Raw genomic sequence first — 20,064 nt, forward strand, 5'->3', positions numbered from 1 at the left:
AGCAGCCAAATGACTTTGGCCGCTCTCTTTGCATCCTATCTGGCGGGACCGGAAAACCTCTGGTCAAAGGGCGGATTCTCGGATCTCATCCATAGCGGGAACCATTGAGGGCAAGAACAGGAAATTTGGCATTCCAGCCAAAACTCCTTTTACTCTCAGCAGCACCGGAAATTCCAGTCACGAATGAGGATGGAAAAGTCTTTTTGGCGGACAAGAGGCAGGAGGTAATGTAATTCTCTGTATAGATTTGTAAGGGACAAGGACTGAAATTCTTTGGCTGTTCACAACCCCGCCGCCAACAAGAAGAGAGAATTTGGCGCTCAGCCAAATCTCCATTCACTGCAGCGGGACCAGAGAATCCCAGTCGCGGGCGAGGTCAGAGAATCTTGGACAAGATTGCAAACAGATTCCCAAATTCTCTATTAGACTCAATAGAAAAGAAAACAAAGGTTAGCTTTAATCGTTATTGAATAAAACTGCACCCAAGCTTGTGAACTCTCTTTATTCCTTTATTGAGCACCATGCGCATTTGACAGGAATTTCTTCAGGATTTCTGTAGGTCTTCCCGATCCCCAAAGGAAATTCAACAGGATTGTCTAAGGACAATCTGTGTGCAACAACTACGAGAGAAGTTTAAATGTTGATCCGGTCCTGAAATCAACTGGAGCTAAACTGTCTCCTCTCTGGAGTTGGAGAACATGAAATGGTTGGCTTTCTCTTCTCTCTATTTTGGTTCTGCATCTGTAACGAGATGTGATGCTTGGAATGCAACAGGCCGAGTCGCTTTGTGCTGGATAATCTTTTAATTGAGAACTTGGCTCCCACCAAAGGCCGATAAGAAAGGTTTTGCCTTTCGAAGCTGTACAAATGGTTCTGCGAGCTATTACCGTTCTAATTTTAAAACAGGGCTGAAGTATTACATGGCAAGCTATTAAGTAAAATAATACCTTTGCTCGAAATGGAATAGAAACTTTAACACTCAAGCGAAATAATCATGCATTGGCCAAATATATCACACTGAAAAGTACAGAAAGACATGGGGTTAGTTCACCTATGTATTGGGCTCATAATGCTAATGCTGCTAAGATGTTAGTGAGTCCCCAATAAGCCAGGATATTGGACAAACAGATGAGGCCAATTTTAATATCTGGTGCATGTCTGTTTTTACTTACTGGCATATGGCGAATTGGCAGCAGACCCATTGAGAAAACCAGGAGAACCTCCCAGGTTGGACATCCCAGCGTTCCCATATCCATTCATACTCGTTGTTACAGAGTTGTAGTTCGTCTGCTGTGGAGTGGAGCTCGGCACATATCCATGAGGAGACACACTGCTTGTGTTGCGAGTAAAACCTTTATTGAAGAAGGGATATATAAGCACACATCATTATTATCTCTCTCATAGCCGCAGTCATCTGAGCATCATCCTCATGCTCTACTAAAGGATGTTATATCAAAGGCTTGGTAGCTAAAACACAAGAGAGTTGATAAAATTGTCTGGGCACTGCTTGAAATCAGCTCTTTGTTAATGTTTGTGCTGCAGCATCTGTTAGAGAGCACGGTTTGGAAGAAAAACTGTCCAATGTGATAGAGGAACCCCTTTTTTGCGTGGATTCATCGATTAACCTCAGAGAGACCATGATGGAAGATATTAATCTGATGAATTGACCCAGCCCTTTGATGGAATTGGTGTGTATGTTGCTACATAATGAAAGGGGATGAAAGTTTCCTCAGAAAGGTCCCTTAAAAGTGAAAAAGATTGGATTTCCTGTGCTGTTCCAGATATTGAAATGCCAACCAACCTAGATTCTAAACTTTAAAGCGTTGACTTTTTCCACATATCTTGACCTTGTTACATTGCACAAGCTATTAATCCTGATTCAGAGCTGATAACAGCAAGAGTGCAGAAATAGCTACAGGGATGTCACAATATTGAGATACACTGATAACCAATCCATCGAAATGAGGGTAAGGTAGACATCACAATGCGGCAGCCTTCACTGTTGCAACCTCTACAATGACATAACGACTCATCTGACAAATACTTATATCTCTAACAAACACAAGATACCCTCAAAACTCCTGACGTAACACAGATGAGAATGGCTCTACCCAGTATTGTATCTGTAAAGGTTAGGTGGGTATGAGACTTGCTCTCTGTAAGAGTGGGTTAGTTAGTTTGTCTCAGTTTTGATGATAATGGAACATCCACGACTGGCATTGAGTAGTAAGGAACAATATCATAGTCCCTGGATGGCAAGACCAGCAGAATGGTTCACTGGCCATCGAAACTGACACATGAATCTGATCCTTGGGGGAAGGTTCTGGAGGACAGTTGTTTATCTGTATATTGTCTTCCAACAAGATTTTCTGATAACCCGCTGCACATTTCCCAGGAGCAGCCCATCATTGGCTGGCCCACTGTTATCAAGAGGGTTTCTTGTTAAATGCACCTGGGAAACCTGCAGCAGAGATGTGCCATAGAGGGGACTGGAAGATCCCACTGGCATGAAAGGCCAGGAATTTCCAACCAATGTTCTTATAGGGAAGGAAGAAATTGGGGTAAAATTCAGAGCAACGCCCTCTTTCTAACATATTGTCCCATTGTGCATTATATCTAAGCATTAATTAAATTAATGCCATGCAACAAACAGTGCTGAAATAACATGTCATTACCTCAAGGCACTGTACCCCACAGGACTCTGGAGAAAAGAGGTGAGATTCGGCTGGATATTTTATCAAGCATGGACATGATAGACCAAATAATTCCTCTGTTTCTAACTGGATTTCCTCGTAAATCTGAGGGGGAGAACAACTACGAAATTTCCTTTTCAAAGCTCAGTTCTGAGGTTGGATATGGGCTGAAGCGTTTTGTTAAGAACAAAGGAGCAAGGGTAGACCATTCAGCCCCTGGAGCCTGCTCTGCCATTGAGCTCGTTCATGGCTGATTTTTTACCTCAATGCCATCTTTACGCAAATTCCCTATATCCCTTAATGTCATTGTTTAATGTGTTACTAATGAATGGATAACTGTACACGTTGATTGTAACATACTATGCCTAGCATCTGGATACACTGTGTACAGCAATCAAAATATACCATTCATAACATACTTTGTACAATGGATAACCCTGCATGCAGTAATCCTAATATACCAACCATTGCACACATTATACAATGGATACACTGCCTACAGTGATCATAACACACCACTCGTAGCACACACTCAATTTTGGCAGTGGTTACTCAGAATGTGGACTTTAAAAAGATGGGTACTTGATGACACTACAGTGTTGTACTACTTTGAGATTTAATTTTAGCTGTGAACATTCCGTAAACGCTGTCTGTTGACAAACACTATAAATAGATTTTTCTACTAAAATAACTTGACAGGATTTGGTGAACATTTAACATTACTTTTGGAACTTAACAGTGGTACCTGTGAATGGTGTAAATAATTGTGGGTTGTCATTTAGCTTGACTGCCTTTTAGTCACTTGTTTGTTTTCTTGAGGTTTACCGATGCTTAAGGTAAACACTGATTTTTAGTGATTTTTTTTTCCCCCTAAATTTGCCTGCTCTAATTCCCATCACTATCCCTGACTGTTTTCAATGCTAAAAATAAAATCTGGAAGACTGCCTCACAATGTATCCACAAATAAAAAGGCAATTTTTTGGATCAGCATAGAAGTGGTCTTTGAAGATCGTTACTCAATCTCTGTAAAGGTGATGCATCTGGTTACGGCACATTGTGTGCAGCCCACCCCCCCCCCCCCCCCCCGCCCAACCCTGTGGGTCCTAGCAAAGCCATGGGCCTCCAGCCATGGCCTGGTCTGGCTAGGGGGCATTCCCAAGGCAGGGATTCAGCCTGAGAGTCCTTTTCTTGCTGTGCAGTAAGAGAAAAGAAGATATCCACTATTCAGACTGTAAATAAAAGCTGGTTTAATGATCCTGTTGATTCTTTTCTGCTTCCTGCGGGGAAATGCCAGCTCTTTCTTGACAACTGCCCAAAGCATAAGACCATAAGACCATAAGACATAGGAGCGGAAGTAAGGCCATTCAGCCCATCGAGTCCACTCCACCATTCAATCATGGTTGATTTCAACTCCATTTACCCGCTCTCTCCCCATAGCCCTTAATTCCTCGAGAAATCAAGAATTTATCAATTTCTGTCTTGAAGACGCTCAACGTCTCGGCCTCCACAGCCCTCTGTGGCAATGAATTCCACAGACCCACCACTCTCTGGCTGAAGAAATTTCTCCTCATCTCTGTTCTAAAGTGACTCCCTTTTATTCTAAGGCTGTGCCCCCGCGTCCTAGTCTCCCCTGTTAATGGAAACAACTTCCCTACGTCCATCCTATCTAAGCCGTTCATTATCTTGTAAGTTTCTATCAGATCTCCCCTCAACCTCCTAAACTCCAATGAATATAATCCCACGATCCTCAGACGTTCATCGTATGTCAGGCCTACCATTCCTGGGATCATCCGTGTGAATCTCCGCTGGACCCGCTCCAGTGCCAGTATGTCCTTCCTGAGGTGTGGGGCCCAAAATTGCTCACAGTACTCCAAATGGGGCCTAACCAGTGCTTTATAAAGCCTCAGAAGTACATCCCTGCTTTTGTATTCCAAGCCTCTTGAGATAAATGACAACATTACATTTGCTTTCCTAATTACGGACTCAACCTGCAAGTTTACCTTTAGAGAATCCTGGACTAGGACTCCCAAGTCCCTTTGCACTTTAGCATTATGAATTTTGTCACCGTTTAGAAAATAGTCCATGCCTCTATTCTTTTTTCCAAAGTGTACGACCTCGCACTTGCCCACGTTGAATTTCATCAGCCACTTCTTGGACCACTCTCCTAAACTGTCTAAATCTTTCTGCAGCCTCCCCACCTCCTCAATACTACCTGCCCCTCCACCTATCTTTGTATCATCGGCAAACTTGGCCAGAATGCTCCCAGTCCCGTCATCTAGATCGTTAATATATAAAGAGAACAGCTGTGGCCCCAACACTGAACCCTGCGGGACACCACTTGTCACCGGTTGCCATTCTGAGAAAGAACCTTTTATCCCAACTCTCTGCCTTCTGTCTGACAGCCAATCGTCAATCCATGTTAGTACCTTGCCTCGAATACCATGGGCCCTTATTTTACTCAGCAGTCTCCCGTGAGGCACCTTGTCAAAGGCCTTTTGGAAGTCAAGATAGATAACATCCATTGGCTCTCCTTGGTCTAACCTATTTGTTATCTGCATCACACGTGAAAATGAGGAGTTTGGCCGACTTGTGTCCTGTCACGCCATGAGGCAGCATTTTTGCTGCGTCATCCCAAGATGCGTAGGTTAGATGGATTAGCCATGGTGAATGTGTGGGGTTACAGGGATAGGGCGGGAGAGAGGGCTTAGGTAGGATGCTCAGAGAGTTGGTGCAGACTTGATAGGCTGAATGGCCTCCTGCTGCACTGTAGCACTTCTATCAACATAGATGGAACAGCAATAAGAGAAAAGGGTTACAGCTGGAGGGTTCTGCTATTAGAGAATAGCAACATCAACCTAGGCAGCAACCTTTCAAATGGATTTTAGAACACTTGAAATGTTTATATAGAAGATGAGGGAAAAGTCAGGATTCACTAAACTCCAAAGAGAAGGATTGATCAGTATCTAACATTGTATATTAGATGCTACTTCACAAGTCTGCGGTATCTAGGCAGTGAGAAATTACTCTGCCCTTGCAGCGGCAGTATTGCTATTTCTCTATCATAACACTATGTGACTACACCGTGTTTTACTTTGATTGGTCTCCCTCCTAACTCTGGCACTCATGTCATTTTTTGTGAGGTGACTCAGCTATTGACAGCTTTCAAGCAAACAGCACAGGCCCCAAGATAGGAAGAGGCCACTGCAGCTAAATCCACTTCAAGCTCACCGTCAATGCTTTTCTCCCACATCAGCTGGATATGAAGTTTACTCCCGGTTCTTGCATCCTGGTGGGAGGGGGGATGTGACTGTGACAAAAGTAAACATTTCCTCCTTGTCCCTCTTGACCTGCCTGCGGCCTTTGACAGGTTGACCACACCACCTTCCGCCAATGTACAGATGCTCTCACCTGGTTCCATTCTTATCTATTTTATCATAGCCAGGGAACCACTTGGCATGGCTTCTCTTCCTGCTCTCGCACTCTTAACTCGGGCGTCGTCCCCCGCTCCCCCCTTCCTCCCCCCAAGGATCTACCCTTGGCCCACCCCTATTTCTTACACTGCTCCTTGGCGACATTGTCTAAATGCACAGCTTCAGTTTTTGCATGTCCACACAGATGACACCCAACTCCACCTCACGACCGTCTCTCCCAATTCCTCCACTGTTGCTAAATTATCAGACTGCTTATCTGACATCCAGTCATGAATGAGCAGAAGTTTCCTCCAATTAAATATTGGGAAAACAGAAGTCATTATTTTTAATCCCCCGCTCCAACTTACTTTCTCTCAGTATTGACTCCATCCCTCTCCCTGGCAACAGTCTGATATTAAACTGTTTGCAACCTTGGTGTCATATTTGACCCTGAACAGAGCTTATAACTTCATATTCTTCATATAACTGCCTATTTCCACTTCTTGACTCTGCCCTTGTCTCAGCTCTTCGGCTGCTGAAACCTTCATTCGTGCCTTCATTATCTTTAGACTTACCTATTCCATTGCAGTCCAGTCCTCCCACATTCTACCCATGACTAAATCTCCCCCCCATGACCTCATTGTTCCAGATGAGCCGCTAGAGAGGTGATTCAAATGAGGAAAGCTAGTAGGAAAGAGAGATTTATAACTTAATTTTTTTTATTTCTTTTTTTAGGAGTTTTTGTAAGGCAGCCGAAGTCTAAAACCGGAAGTAGACCCCAGTGAGACCTGGGAAGTTTTCTTTTTCTCTGATGTCAGCCAATAGCGCGTGGAAGGTTTAAAAAGCAGGCCGCTCTATCCAGTGGGCAGCGTTGTGAGCGGGTGGCGGAGTGAGAAGGAGCAGAGTGGGACGGCTTTGGCCCAAACAGGCTTCAGCGTGAACAGGCAGAGGCGAGGGTAGGTTCCGGTAAGTTGTTATTGGTTCTTCAGAGTAGAAGAATGTCAGGCAGGATGTTGGAATACATCGCTTGCATGATGTGGGAAGTCAGGGAGACCTCCAGTCTCCCTGACAACGACACCTGCAGGAGGTGCATCCAGCTGCAGCTCCTAACAAACCGCGTTAGGGAATTGGAGCAGGAGCTGGATGACCTCCGAATCATTCGGGAGAATGAGGAGTTTATAGATGGTAGCTTCAGGAAGGCAGTTACGCCAAAGGCACAGAGCACAGGTAATTGGGTTACCGTCAAGCAAGGGAAAGGGAAAGGGAAAGGGAAAGGGCAGGGAGAGCAGGGTTTCCCTGTGGCCATTCCCCTCCACAACAGGTATACCAATTTGGATACTGTTGTGGGGGATGCCTTACCTGAGACAAGCTGCGGCAGCCGGATCTCTGGCACTGAGTCTGGTTCTGCAGTGCAGAAGGGAGGGTGGAAGAAGAGGAGAGCGGTAGTGATAGGGGACTCGATTGTCAGAGGTACAGACAGGAGGTTCTGTGGTCGTGACAGAGACTCCCGGATGGTTTGTTGCCAACTGGGTGCCAGCGTCAGGGATGTCTCTGATCGCGTGCACAGCATTCTGAAGTGGGAGGGTGATCAGCCAGATGTCATGGTACACATCGGTACCAATGACGTGGGAAGGAAGAGTGAGGAGGTCCTGAAGTCTGAGTATAGAGAGCTTGGTAGGAAGTTAAAAAGCAGGACCCCGAGGGTAGTAATCTCAGGATTGCTACCTGTGCCACGTGCCAGTGAGGGTAAGAGTAGGATGCTCGGGCGGATGAACACATGGCTGAGGAACTGGTGTAGGGGGCAGGGTTTCAGATTTCTAGATCATTGGGACCTCTTCTGGGGAGGTGGGACCTGTACAAGAGAGACGGGTTACACCTGAACTACAAGAGGACCAATATACTTGCAGGGAGGTTTGCTAGTGTTACTGGGGAGGGTTTAAACTAGATTTGCAGGGGGATGGGAACCAGGGTGCCAGAGCAGATAGTGGACGGGGGTGAAAATAAATGATGTTAATAGTTCATGCAAAATCACAAATAGAAGGGTTGTATGTGGTGGTAATAATCTTCTGAGGTGTGCCTATTTCAATGCCAGGAGTATTGTGAGGAAGGCAGACGAGCTGAGGGCGTGGATCGACACATGGAACTATGACATTATAGCCATTAGTGAAACTTAGCCACAGGAGGGGCAGGACTGGCAGCTCAATGTTCCAGGGTTCCAATGTTTCAGACGTGATAGAGGCAGAGGGATGAAGGGTGGGGGGTGGCATTGCTAGTCAGGGAAAATGTTACAGCAGTGCTCAGGCAGGACAGATTAGAGGGCTTGTCTACCGAGGCCATATGGATGGAGCTGAGAAACAGGAAAGGTATGACCACATTAAAGGGGTTGTATTATAGACCACCCAATAGTCAGTGAGAATTGGAGGAGCAAATCTGCAGAGAGATAGCAGACAACTGCAGGAAACATAAAGTTGTGATAGTAGGAGATTTTAATTTTCCACATATAGGACTCCCATACTGTTAAAGGTCTAGACGGGTTAGAGTTTGTAAAATGTGTTCAGGAAAATTTTCTAAATCAATATATAGAGGTATCAACTAGACAGGATGCAATATTAGATCTCCTATTAGGAAACGAGTTAGGACAAGTGACGGAAGTGTGTGTAGGGGAACACTTTAGTTCCAGTGATCATAACGCCATTAGTTTCAACTGGATCATGGATAAAGATAGATCTATCTGGTCCTCGGGTTGAGGTTCTAAACTGGAAAAAGGCCAAATTTGAAGAAATGAGAAAGGATCTAAAAAGCGTGGATTGGGACAGGCTGTTCTCTGGCAAGGATGTGAATGGTAAGTGGGAGGCCTTCAAAGGAGAAATTTTGAGAGTGCAGAGTTTGTATGTTCCTGTCAGGATTAAAGGCAAAGTGAATAAGAATAAGGAACCTTGGTTCTCGAGGGATATTGGAACTCTGATAAAGAAGAAGAGAGAGATGTATGACATGTAGAGCCAACAGGGAGCAAATAAGATGCTTGAGGAGTACAAAAAGTGCAAGAAACTACTTAAGAAAGAAATCAGGAGGGCTAAAAGAAGACATGAGGTTGCTTTGGCAGGCAAGGTGAAGGATAATCCTAAGAGCTTCTACAGGTATATTAAGAGCAAAAGGATAGTAAGGGATAAAGTTGGTCCTCTTGAAGATCAGAGTGGTCGGCTATGTATGGAACCAAAAGAAATGGGGGAGATATTAAATGGGTTTTTTGCATCCGTATTTACTAAGGAAACTGGCATGGAGTGTATGGAAATAAGGCAAACAAGTAGGGAGGTCATGGAACCTATACAGATTAAAGGGGAGGAGGTGCTTGCTCTCTTGAGGCAAATCAGAGTAGATAAATCCCCAGGACCGGACAGGGTATTCCCTCGGACCTTGAAGGAGACTAGTGTTGAAATTGCAGGGGCCCTGGCAGATATAGTTAAAATGTCGGTATCCACGGGTGAGGTGCCAGATGATTGGAGGATAGCTCATGTTGTTCCGTTGTTTAAAAAAGGCTCAAAAAGTAATGCGGGAAATTATAGGTCGGTAGGTTTGACGTCAGTAGTCGGTAAATTATTGGAAGGAGTATTAAGAGATAGGATCTACAAATATTTGGATAGACAGGGACTTATTAGGGAGAGTCAACGTGGCTTTGTGCCTGGTAGGTCATGTTTAACCAATCTATTGGAGTTTTTCAAGGAGGTTACCAGGAAAGTGGATGAAGGGAAGGCAGTGGATGTTGTCTACATGGACTTTAGTAAGGCCTTTGACAAGGTCCCGCATGGGAGGTTAGTCAGGAAGGTTCAGTCGCTAGGTATACATGGAGAGGTAGTAAATTGGATTAGACATTGGCTCAATGGAAGAAGCCAAAGAGTGGTAGTGGAGGATTGCTTCTCTGAGTGGAGGCCTATGACTAGTGGTGTGCCACAGGGATCAGTGCTGGGTCCATTGTTGCTTGTCATCTATATCAATGATCTGGATGATAATGCGGTAAATTGGATCAGCAAGTTTGCTGATGATACAAAGATTGGAGGTGTAGTGGACAGTGAGGAAGGTTTTCAAAGCTTGCAGAGGGATTTGGACCAGCTAGAAAAATGGGCTGAAAAATGGCAGATGGAGTTTAATGCAGACAAATGTGAGGTATTGCACTTTGGAAGGACAAACCAAGGTAGAACATACAAGGTAAATGATAGGACACTGAAGAGTGCAGTAGAACAGAGGGATCTGGGAATACAGATACATAATTCCCTAAAAGTGACGTCACAGGTGGAAAGGGTTGTAAAGAGTACTTTTGGTACATTGGCCTTTATAAATCAAAGTATTGAGTATAAGAGTTGGAATGTTATGGTGAGGTTGTATAAGACATTGGTGAGGCCGAATTTAGAGCATTGTGTGCAGTTTTGGTCACCTAATTATAGGAAGGATATTAATAAGGTTGAAAGAGTGCAGAGAAGGTTTACAAGGATGTTGCCGGGACTTGAGAAACTGAATTACAGAGAAAGGTTGACTAGGTTAGGACTTTATTCCCTGGAGCGCAGAAGAATGAGGGGAGATTTGATAGAGGTGTATAAAATTATGATGGGTATAGATAGAGTGAATGCAAGCAGGTTTTTTCCACTGAGGCTAGAGGACAAAATAACTAGAGGACATGGGTTAAGGGTGAGGGGGGAAAGGTTTAAAGCGAATATTAGGGGGGGCGCTTCTTCACACAGAGAGTGGTGGGAGTTTGGAATGAGCTGCCAGATGAGGTGGTGAATGCCGGCTCACTTTTAACATTTAAGAAAAACCTGGACAGGTACATGGATGAGAAGGGTCTGGAGAGATATGGTCCAGGTGCAGGTCAGTGGGACTAGGCACAAAAATGGTTCGGCACAGGCAAGAAGGGCCAAAAGGCCTGTTTCTGTGCTGTAATGTTCTATGGTTCTATGACCTCACCACTCTCTACCACTGTAATCTCCTCCAATCCCACAACCCTCTGAGAAAATGGTGCCCACAAAGTTTTGGCCCAATGAACGTCCCTGATTTTAATTTCACCACCATTGGTGGTCGAGGCTCCAGTTCAGTCAAAGGCTCTAGAATACTCTCGGTTACATCTCTCCACCTCTCTATCTCACTTTCTTCCTTTAAGACACCCCTTAAAACCCATCTCCTTGATCAAGCTTTTGGCCATCTGACCTGGTGTCTCCTGATCTGACTTTGTGTAATCCTTTGGTTTATCATGCTTCTGTGAAGTACTATGGGATGTTTCATTAGGTTAAAGGTGCTATGTAAATGTAAGTTGTTGCTGCATTTCAAGTAACTTGAGGACATATCCAAGGGTCTTTAAATGCAACAAGGGTTTCTGCCTCTACATTCCTTTCAGGCCATGTGTTCCAGACCCCTAACATGCCCCTAAAATCTCATCAATTCCCTTCTAATCCTTCCATCAATTGCTTGAAATCTGTGTGCCCTGGTTAATAACCTCTCTGCTAACAGAGTAGGCTCATCCGACCCACACTGTCCAGCTCCTTTATAATTTTACATGCCTGAGCTAAGTCTCCTTTCAGCCAGAACTAGCTTCTTCAGTCTTCCCTACCTTACCCACCTAATGGGAAGAGTGGACAAGGTTGGGGTGGTGGGCTGCAAGAAGCCTGTTCAGTCATGGAGACAACTCTATTCAATGTGAAGAAAGCCTTACCTTGATTGGCAGCCTGAGAGGATTCGGACACATTTACCGCCAGCTGACCACTGAAGGAGTTGACTCCCATCATCCCTGCGTGGACGGATGTGTTACTGAGAGCTGGAAGCTGGTTGTGGTTCCGAGGGACACTGTACAGGGCCTCTGCGATGTCAGCTGCCCGCTTCAGGATAATCTCCTACCAGGCACATTTTGAAGCAAAAATAAATTGTTAAGCCCAGTAGAAACTGACTGCCAGTCCTCAGAGTGTTTAAAACAGTAATACATCGGCGCATGCAAGGATTCAACAGTTGTATTCTTGATCTCCTAACCTTTTTGCCTTCCCTCTCCATGTTTTGAGAGTCCCAGTTCTTAGTTCCCCTGCTCTTGATGCCCCTCAGTCCTCAGTACATTGGCCCTCAGTGTCCCTCCCTCAATTCCCCTGCTCTCAATGTCCCTCAGTCCTCAGTATAATGACCCTCGGTGTCCCTCCCTCAATTCACGTGCTCTCAATGTCCCTCAGTCCTCAGTGCATTGGCCCTCAATGTCCCTCAATTCCCCTGCTCTCAATGTCCCTCAGTCCTCAGTGCAATGGCCCAGCCCTTGATGTCCCTTCCTCAGTTCCCCAGCCCTCAGTTCCCTGGCTTTCGGAATCTTGGTTCACAGCTCCACAGCCATCAGAATCTTGGCTCTCAATATCCTGGTCCTCAAAAGTCCCTCAGTCGCCCGGCCCTCACTGCCACAGTGTCATCTCTATACAATGATACACTAGACAAGCTATTACCTGGTTATTATGTGGCATGCCATAAAGTGCCTCCACTAAGTCAGCCGCCCTCTTCAGGATAACTTCCTATGGAAGAAAAGGACAAAGATTTTCTTAGATTACCAACATACTGTTTTAATGCAGGAGCATTCAGACACACCGGACCTGATTTTAATCTAAATCTCACAGTGGGAATGGGATGGATCTGGATGTGGGTTTTGCATCCCATGCCAATTTTATGTTCCAATGGGCATCCCACACGGATCCACTCTCTCACTGCCAGCCGGTTTTGGGTTTGAGTCAAAGTACAAGCTCATCCTGCCCTCAACTCTCAGACATTCACAAACATATCCCAGTGTGAGCCACAAACAGGGGAATCTGGACTCCTCAGTCATTTTCTCCTTATCTCGCCCGGGTCATCAAAACAAGGACACTGCTCTCGTTGCAGCACTGTCAGGTAACTCAGCACAGATCGGGACCTGGAAATGTTCCCGTCCATTTGGCTCATTCGCATCTTGCTTTTATACATTGACAGGCAGTCACGATGCTAAACGCAATCTTAATTTGTGTGAACGTGCATTATCTGTAAATAAACCAATCAAGCCTTATTACCACAGAGTAGTGGCAAATGCCCAACGACTCCTATTTTATCAATGGAATAATTTACTGCGGTTTGAATTAGTGTGCTGCTTGGAATTAAATGGCCAGTGGGGACAGAATGAGTTATATAAGAGTTTATTAATAAACATACCTAAATATTGATATAGGTTTCACAGTTATTGATACATTCACTCACATACACACAAACACATTTATACCTTCATGTTTATATTTCACGTGTAATTTATGTTGTATTTTTATAATTGAATTTTTCTGCATCTTTCTTATCCACTTGCAGACAATTTCCAAAATAATTCACTGGACATAAAAGACGTAAGCAATGAGTTAATTAGTTACGTCTTTTATGTCCAGTGAATTATTTTGGAAATGCAGACGTGGTTGTTGTGTCGTCAAACGCAGCGAGGCATGCACGGTAAGATCCCACCAACACCGAATGAAATGGTGGCGCCAAGAGAGCACTATTAGCAGCCCCCCATCACCCCCCACCCCACCCCACCCCACCCCCACCCCACCCCCACCCCCATCGTCGCCAGGAGCACTCCCTCACTCCCTGCTCTTCCAGTGCTGCCGCAAGCCTTTTAAGTGCAGGTGACAGACAAACAGAGTCTCACTTCTATATATCTCATCCAAAATTCAGCATCTCCAGCAATGCAGCACTCCTGCAGTATTACACTGGAATGTTAGCCTAGCTCATGACAGTGTAGAACGTGAACCCTTTATCGCTGAACGACAGTGCCGCAAACTGAGCCAAGCCGGCACAGTTGTTAAGTTTCTCATATGCTTCCTTTCAAATCTGTTCATTTCTATTTGCAGTATTCCTCAATCCTATTGTGCAAAACTCTTCTTTCCAATTTCATTCCTATCTGCTGAGCTTCTCCAGCTTTTTCTGTTAGAGTTCACTCCTATCCCATTGTATTCTGCAAAACTATACTTACATACTTGCAAAAGAATCACCACAAAATGCGTCCTAAGTTGCATTTTAAGGTTGGTATTTGCACATATATCAACCCACTTATAATGCTCGCGATAATGGAACAATTCAGTAGCTTCCTCTTTAAGACCTGGCAAGATTTTCTGATTCAGAAAAAAAAACATTATCCTAAATGGCTCATGTTATGATTTTCTCCTTCCTGCTTTTAATAACTTCCTGATCCAAATTGCTGCATGCTGCAATGGTAAATTGCTTTTAGCCACTTAAAGGGACAGTATCCGTTACTAAACAGCTTTGGTCCTAAGAGCATTGTGAAAACTCTGCTAAACCTCCGCCATGTTGGATGTTAAGACAGTGCTGGGGTAGCTGTGTCCTTCAGTCTACTAGGCCACTGTTATAATTATTGTACATCAGATATATTAAAGGATCATGCAAAATATTCTACTATGATGATGATCTGGAGGTACTTGGATCCAGATTGTGTTATTAGTTCAACCTTTAATGTTTGGAGATGACAATATTGTATAATTACATTGAGGAGAGTTGAGCCCAAATCAACAGCATTACAGGAATGGGATAAGCCATGTTAAACTTCATCAGGTAGAGAAGTCCAAAACAAGGTGGCATAAAATTAAAATTAAAATTAAATCCAGGCCATTTAGGTGTAAAATCAAGAAACATGTTGTCAAACAACAGGCAGCAGAAATGTGAAACTTTCTGACCTAAAAGGCTTTGGATGCTGAGGACCGAGCGGAATTTTCCAAGACTGAGATTGATGGGTTCTTATTTGGTAAGAGTCTCAAGTAATGCAGAGCGAAGGCAAGTGAATGGAGTTGAGATACAGATCAAATCACTGGAACAGGCTTGATGGGCTGAGTGGTCTACTCCTGGCCTTATGAGTGTGTGGTGATTGTCCCTTTAAGGACAGCACAGCGGAAGAGGGTCACCTGGCTTGGGGAACCAATTGGGACTGAGAGTGGGTAATCACCCCAGGGGTGGGGCCATCTCCTAAGCAGAAGACAGTCTGAAGGCAGGTAGCAGATATGTAGAACTGGGGCACTGGTGGACTGTTTGGGGTGGTTGCCTTTGTACAGTTTTTCCTTATTAATAAATAACCTTTGTGTTCATGGCAAAGTCTGTAGCATGCATCATTACAATGTGAATAAGGTCAGGGAAGAGGATCAAGATATATGGGGGGTTATGAAGGCAAAGAGGGGTGACATGACAATGTGCAAGAGAGATAAATGCAGTTAGCAGAGAGAGGCAGGGAGTAAATACTTGAAATGAAAACAGAAAATGTTGGAAAAACTCAGCAGGTCTGGCAGCATCAATGGATAGAGAAATACTTAACATTTTGAGCCCATAAGACTCTTCTTCAGAGCTCTGAAGGGGCATGCGGACCCAAAACGTCGGGCCGACCTTCACAGCCCTTCCCAGCAGCGAATGGCTTGCCATATTTACCAGCCCCACCCGACTGGAACAGGGCCGGAAATTTCCACCATTAATTCCGTTTCTATCCTCTCTGCCAGACTTGCTGGGATTTTCCAGCACTTCCTGTTTTCATTTCAGATTTCCAGCATCCGCAGTATTTTGCTTGCATTTTAAGCAAATGTCTGAATGAGTGAGATGTGCACAACACGATGTGATACAGGAGAGAGCGAATTGAATAACAAAGGCACATAAAAATGGAAAGGAGTGGAAGAGAGAGATTTTCTGCTTGTAATCTATAGAAGGTTCCAGAAATCACATAATGTATGCAACACTAATGAGGAGGCACCCCTTATTTTTCACAAAGGTCCTAACTGACTAGTGAGGGTGGCAAGGTGGCACAGTGGTTAGCACTGCTGCCTCACAGCTCCAGGGACCTGGGGTCGATTCCTGGCTTGGGTCACTGTGCAGAGTCTGCATGTTCCGTGTGGGTTTCCCCCCACAGTCCGAAAGATGTTCTGGTTAGGTGCATTGGCCATGCTAAATTCTCCCTCAGTGTACCCAAACAGGCACCGGAGTGTGGCAACTAGGGGATTTTCACAGTAACTTCATTGCAGTGTTAATGTAAGCCTAAAACTTAAAAACACTGACCTTGGACATACATGTTGAGAAAGTAACACCAAAGGACAGAGGTAGACAAGGCCAGTGGCTAAAATGCTGGGCAGCAAGCTGCGGGAGGAGGTGCAGCAAGGCCATTGGCATGTTAGAAAGCTATTTGCTATTTAATGGGGCATTAATCAAACTTCTGTTCAAAACAAAAGGCACATGGTCATCTCAAAACACTAGGTTCTAATAAAGCTGAAAACAAGTAATTGTTTAAAAATGAGACAGCTTACACTGAACGCTACTGCTTAAAAAACACAGCAGGAGACGAACCCCAGACTCATAGCTGCATTCAGTTGGAAATATTCCACATCAAACCATGTCACAAAGGAAAACTAAAATACTTCATACTTAAAAGCTGATTGTTACTGTTGGTCTTGGGAGAACATAGCATTCCTCCAATTTCTCCCCCAAAGATGCCCGTCACTTGTTGGGTTAGGTTATGGAGACATGGAGACAGTCTGGTCTCATCCAAGTGAGCCTCCATGTAGTCAGAACCTGGACACTGTGGGTTGGCAGAGCATTGACGTCTGGAGTATAAAACAGCCCAGTTTGAACAATGTGTCGCACGCGCGCCCGCACTCACACACACACACACGCAAATGTGCACATGCAGACGCACGCACCAAATGCATGCACACTGCACACACAAATGCAGGCACACTTGTATGTAAATACACACACACAGGAACTACTAGAGATGAGCCACCACCTTCTCAAGGACAATTAGGGATGGGCAATACCTCCGCACCCCCTGAATGAATAAAACAAAACGTTACGAGAATCCTGCTCTATATTTAATTATAACAATTCCTTCTTTGTGGCATTGACCACAATGTTATCTTCTCTTCCATTCTGCAGATGCTGCTGCACAAGCAGAAAGTCCCTGCAGCTTTGTGGGAGGCAGTGCACAAGGGAAGCATGTTTGAATCGGAGTAAGGCTGGGCCGCCAGGCACTGTGAATGTTACAAATAACACTTTTCACAGACTGTGTGTAAGCAATGCATCAAAGCATGAAGATAGCAGTAAAAGACTTATAGGATTTATTCTATATTCTAACAACAAGAACATTAATTATAGTTAAAATTCACCTCATATAAAATAATGTAGTCACTATAGGCAACTTAGTGGTTATGACCAATTTCCAGGCACTAGTTAAGTGTTTGTATATATAAAGGCCCCGAGAAAGAAGGTAAAACACTTTAGTAACATAATTACATTCATTTAGCTGTCAACGTCAACATTTTCAAAAATCTTTCCGTCTATTTTCTGATGACAAGCTACTGGATTTTTAAATTCTCCACAGTACACAGTAAAATTGTTTGCATTTCCACTAACAGCCACTTACAGTTCACATAGTTCTTTATGCATATCGAATGGCTGCTGCTTTAGGCCTCTTTTTCTTCTATTTGGAGCAATATTTCTGTGATTGGAGGTGTCATTCTCTCCCACCAGCCCTCACTACCCCTGTAATTCCAATAAGATCACTCAGCTCCTCACACCAATGACCTGTAGCTGGAGCACATTAAGTGCTTGTAGTTCCTTATCTGGGTGCCCTCTCTTAAACTGCCACTGCAAGTAATGTGCGCACAGCTGCCAAGGTCAGGATAGCTCACTGTATTGCCCTCAAATTCCAAAAGCTTTGTAACCTGATAATTGCATAACTTGGACCAACCGGGACACGCTACTGGTACCCAACTCGGACAAGCTACCTGGTACCCAACTGGAACACGCTACCTGCTGCCCAACCAGGACACGCTACCTAGTACCCAACTAGAACACACTACCAGCTGCCCAATTGGGACATGCTACCAAAGACCAGTACTCACAGCAGTACACGATTTAGTTTTCACATTAGCCTTCATGTTTAGACTTTAGCCCATTCTGCTGCTATAGCTTTGACAGGAGGAGGGCAGATATTCCCAGCAATTAACTTTTGAACAATTAGAAAAATTACCTTCTGTTCGTGAAAATGCAATTACTGTATTGCAGTGGCCGGAAAACTATTCTTCCAAACTCTTCCAACAAATGTAAGCGGATGGGGAAATCTCAGGGAACATGGGTACGTGGGGTCCACATGTATGCCCACTGGTCAACAGACTGTCACTCAGTCACCGCAGAGGCAGGTACTTGGGGCAGAATGTGATGGGTGATCTGATGGTTGGCATCAAGCAGCAGTTACAGTGAAGTCTCCAAAGTGTTGAATCTGCTCATTTACCCTTCCAGACCTCTGTACTAATCGCTAACGAGAGTTCGCCCTCTGATCGCTGGGTGGCTTGTTTTTCGGCAGACTTGATGGGCCATGTGTCCTCTTTCTGTTCCATAAACTTTCTATGATTCTATTGGAAACCCACATGTGCAGAATAATATCTTCTTCTGATACCTTCCATGCGTCCACTGGATAATGACTAGGCGATGCAGTTCTGGGTGATTCGTTCCCATTTCCTAATCCAAGTATGCCAAGGGTGATTAGAGAACCCACCTATCCACAGTAGCATTTCCACAAGGTGCCAGAAACCCTTTGGTACCCTTTAGCAAGTGATATTTACATCCAGTTCAAACATGGTGTTTTCCATTAATTGGATGAATGTGTCAATGTCCCTAGTCGATTCCACCATAGTAGTCATATCTTCTCACATCTCATTTCAACATTGGAAAATGATTGGCTGCTGTGCTGAGTTCCAAGGCATGTTTTTTGACTCATCTCTGAGTGAATAGTGAGAATTTTCGGGGGAGTCAATGTAGAGAACAGCACAGACATACCAATCCTCCATGCAGACTGAACTGGGGACATTTGTGGCATCATGGCCATGTCACTGGTTTAGTAATCCAGAGGCCCCAGCTAGTGCCCTGGGTACATGGGTTCTAATCCCTCCATGGCAGCTAGTGGAATTTAAATTCAATTAATAAATCATGAATTATAAAACTAGTCACAGTAATGAAACTATCATCAATTGTTGTAAAGACCCATCTGGGTCATAATGTCTTTTAGGGAAGGAAATATGCCATCCTTACCCATGTGGCCTACATGTGACTCCTGGCACACAGCAATGTGATTGACACTTAACTCTGTAATGTTAAGCTCAAGTGCAATTAGGGATGGACAACAAATGCTGGCTTTGTCAGTGATGTAAGATGTCTCACATTAACAGGTTAAAGTCCAACAGGTTTATTTGGCAGCACTAGCTTTTGGAGCCTCAAGCTCCTTCATCAGGTGAGTGGGATTTCAGTTCACAAAAGAAGGCCGCCTCGGAGAACGCTTAACTGAAGATCAGAGGCTTGGAGATCCTCTCCACTTGGAGCCGGCAGTTTGTGGTGTCAGTGGTAGCCATGCTGTGAAGATGCCGGCGTTGGACTGGGGTAAGCACAGCAAGAAATTTCACAACACCAGGTTAAAGTCCGACAGGTTTATTTGGCAGCACTAGCTTTCAGAGCCTCAAACTCCTTCATCAGGTGTTGTGAGACTTCTTATTGTGCTCACCCCAGTCCAACGCCGGCATCTCCACATCATGGCTTCCATCGACACCGCAAACTGCCGGCTCCAAGTGGAGAGGATCTCCAAGCCTCTGATCTTCGGGTAAGCGTTCTCCAAGGCGGCCTTCTTTTGTGAACTGAAATTCCACTCAACTGATGAAGGAGCTTGAGGCTCTGAAAGCTTGTGCTGCCAAATAAACCTGTTGGATTTTAACCTGGTGTTGTGAGACTTTTTACTGTGCTTACCCCAGTCCAATGCCGGCATCTCCACATCTTTGCCAGTGATGCCCACATTCCAATAAAGAATAAAACCTTTTTGGTAAGAAATACTGATGGAGTGAAAGTCTCCCTCTTTCTCTCTCTCCTTTCATTCCTCACTCCACAGATTTCACTCAGTTATCTAA

At 44.5% G+C, this 20,064-nt stretch overlaps 1 protein-coding gene across 2 annotated transcripts in view; it reads right to left on the bottom strand.

Moving 5' to 3' along the window:
- LOC144505244 (transcription factor COE1) overlaps positions 1–20,064 on the bottom strand; it is a 225,151-nt gene that overhangs the window by 14,000 nt on the left and 191,087 nt on the right. For both annotated transcript variants that reach the window (XM_078231273.1, XM_078231274.1), the window contains exons 6-8: positions 12,565–12,630; positions 11,802–11,979; positions 1,173–1,352 (exon numbers count right to left, since the gene is read on the bottom strand). In XM_078231273.1, the coding sequence (XP_078087399.1) occupies positions 1,173–1,352; positions 11,802–11,979; positions 12,565–12,630 (424 nt within the window). The remainder of the gene's footprint in view (positions 1–1,172; positions 1,353–11,801; positions 11,980–12,564; positions 12,631–20,064) is intronic.

This window comes from Mustelus asterias, chromosome 16 (genome assembly GCF_964213995.1).
Source record: "Mustelus asterias chromosome 16, sMusAst1.hap1.1, whole genome shotgun sequence".
Taxonomy (NCBI): Eukaryota; Metazoa; Chordata; class Chondrichthyes; order Carcharhiniformes; family Triakidae; genus Mustelus; species Mustelus asterias.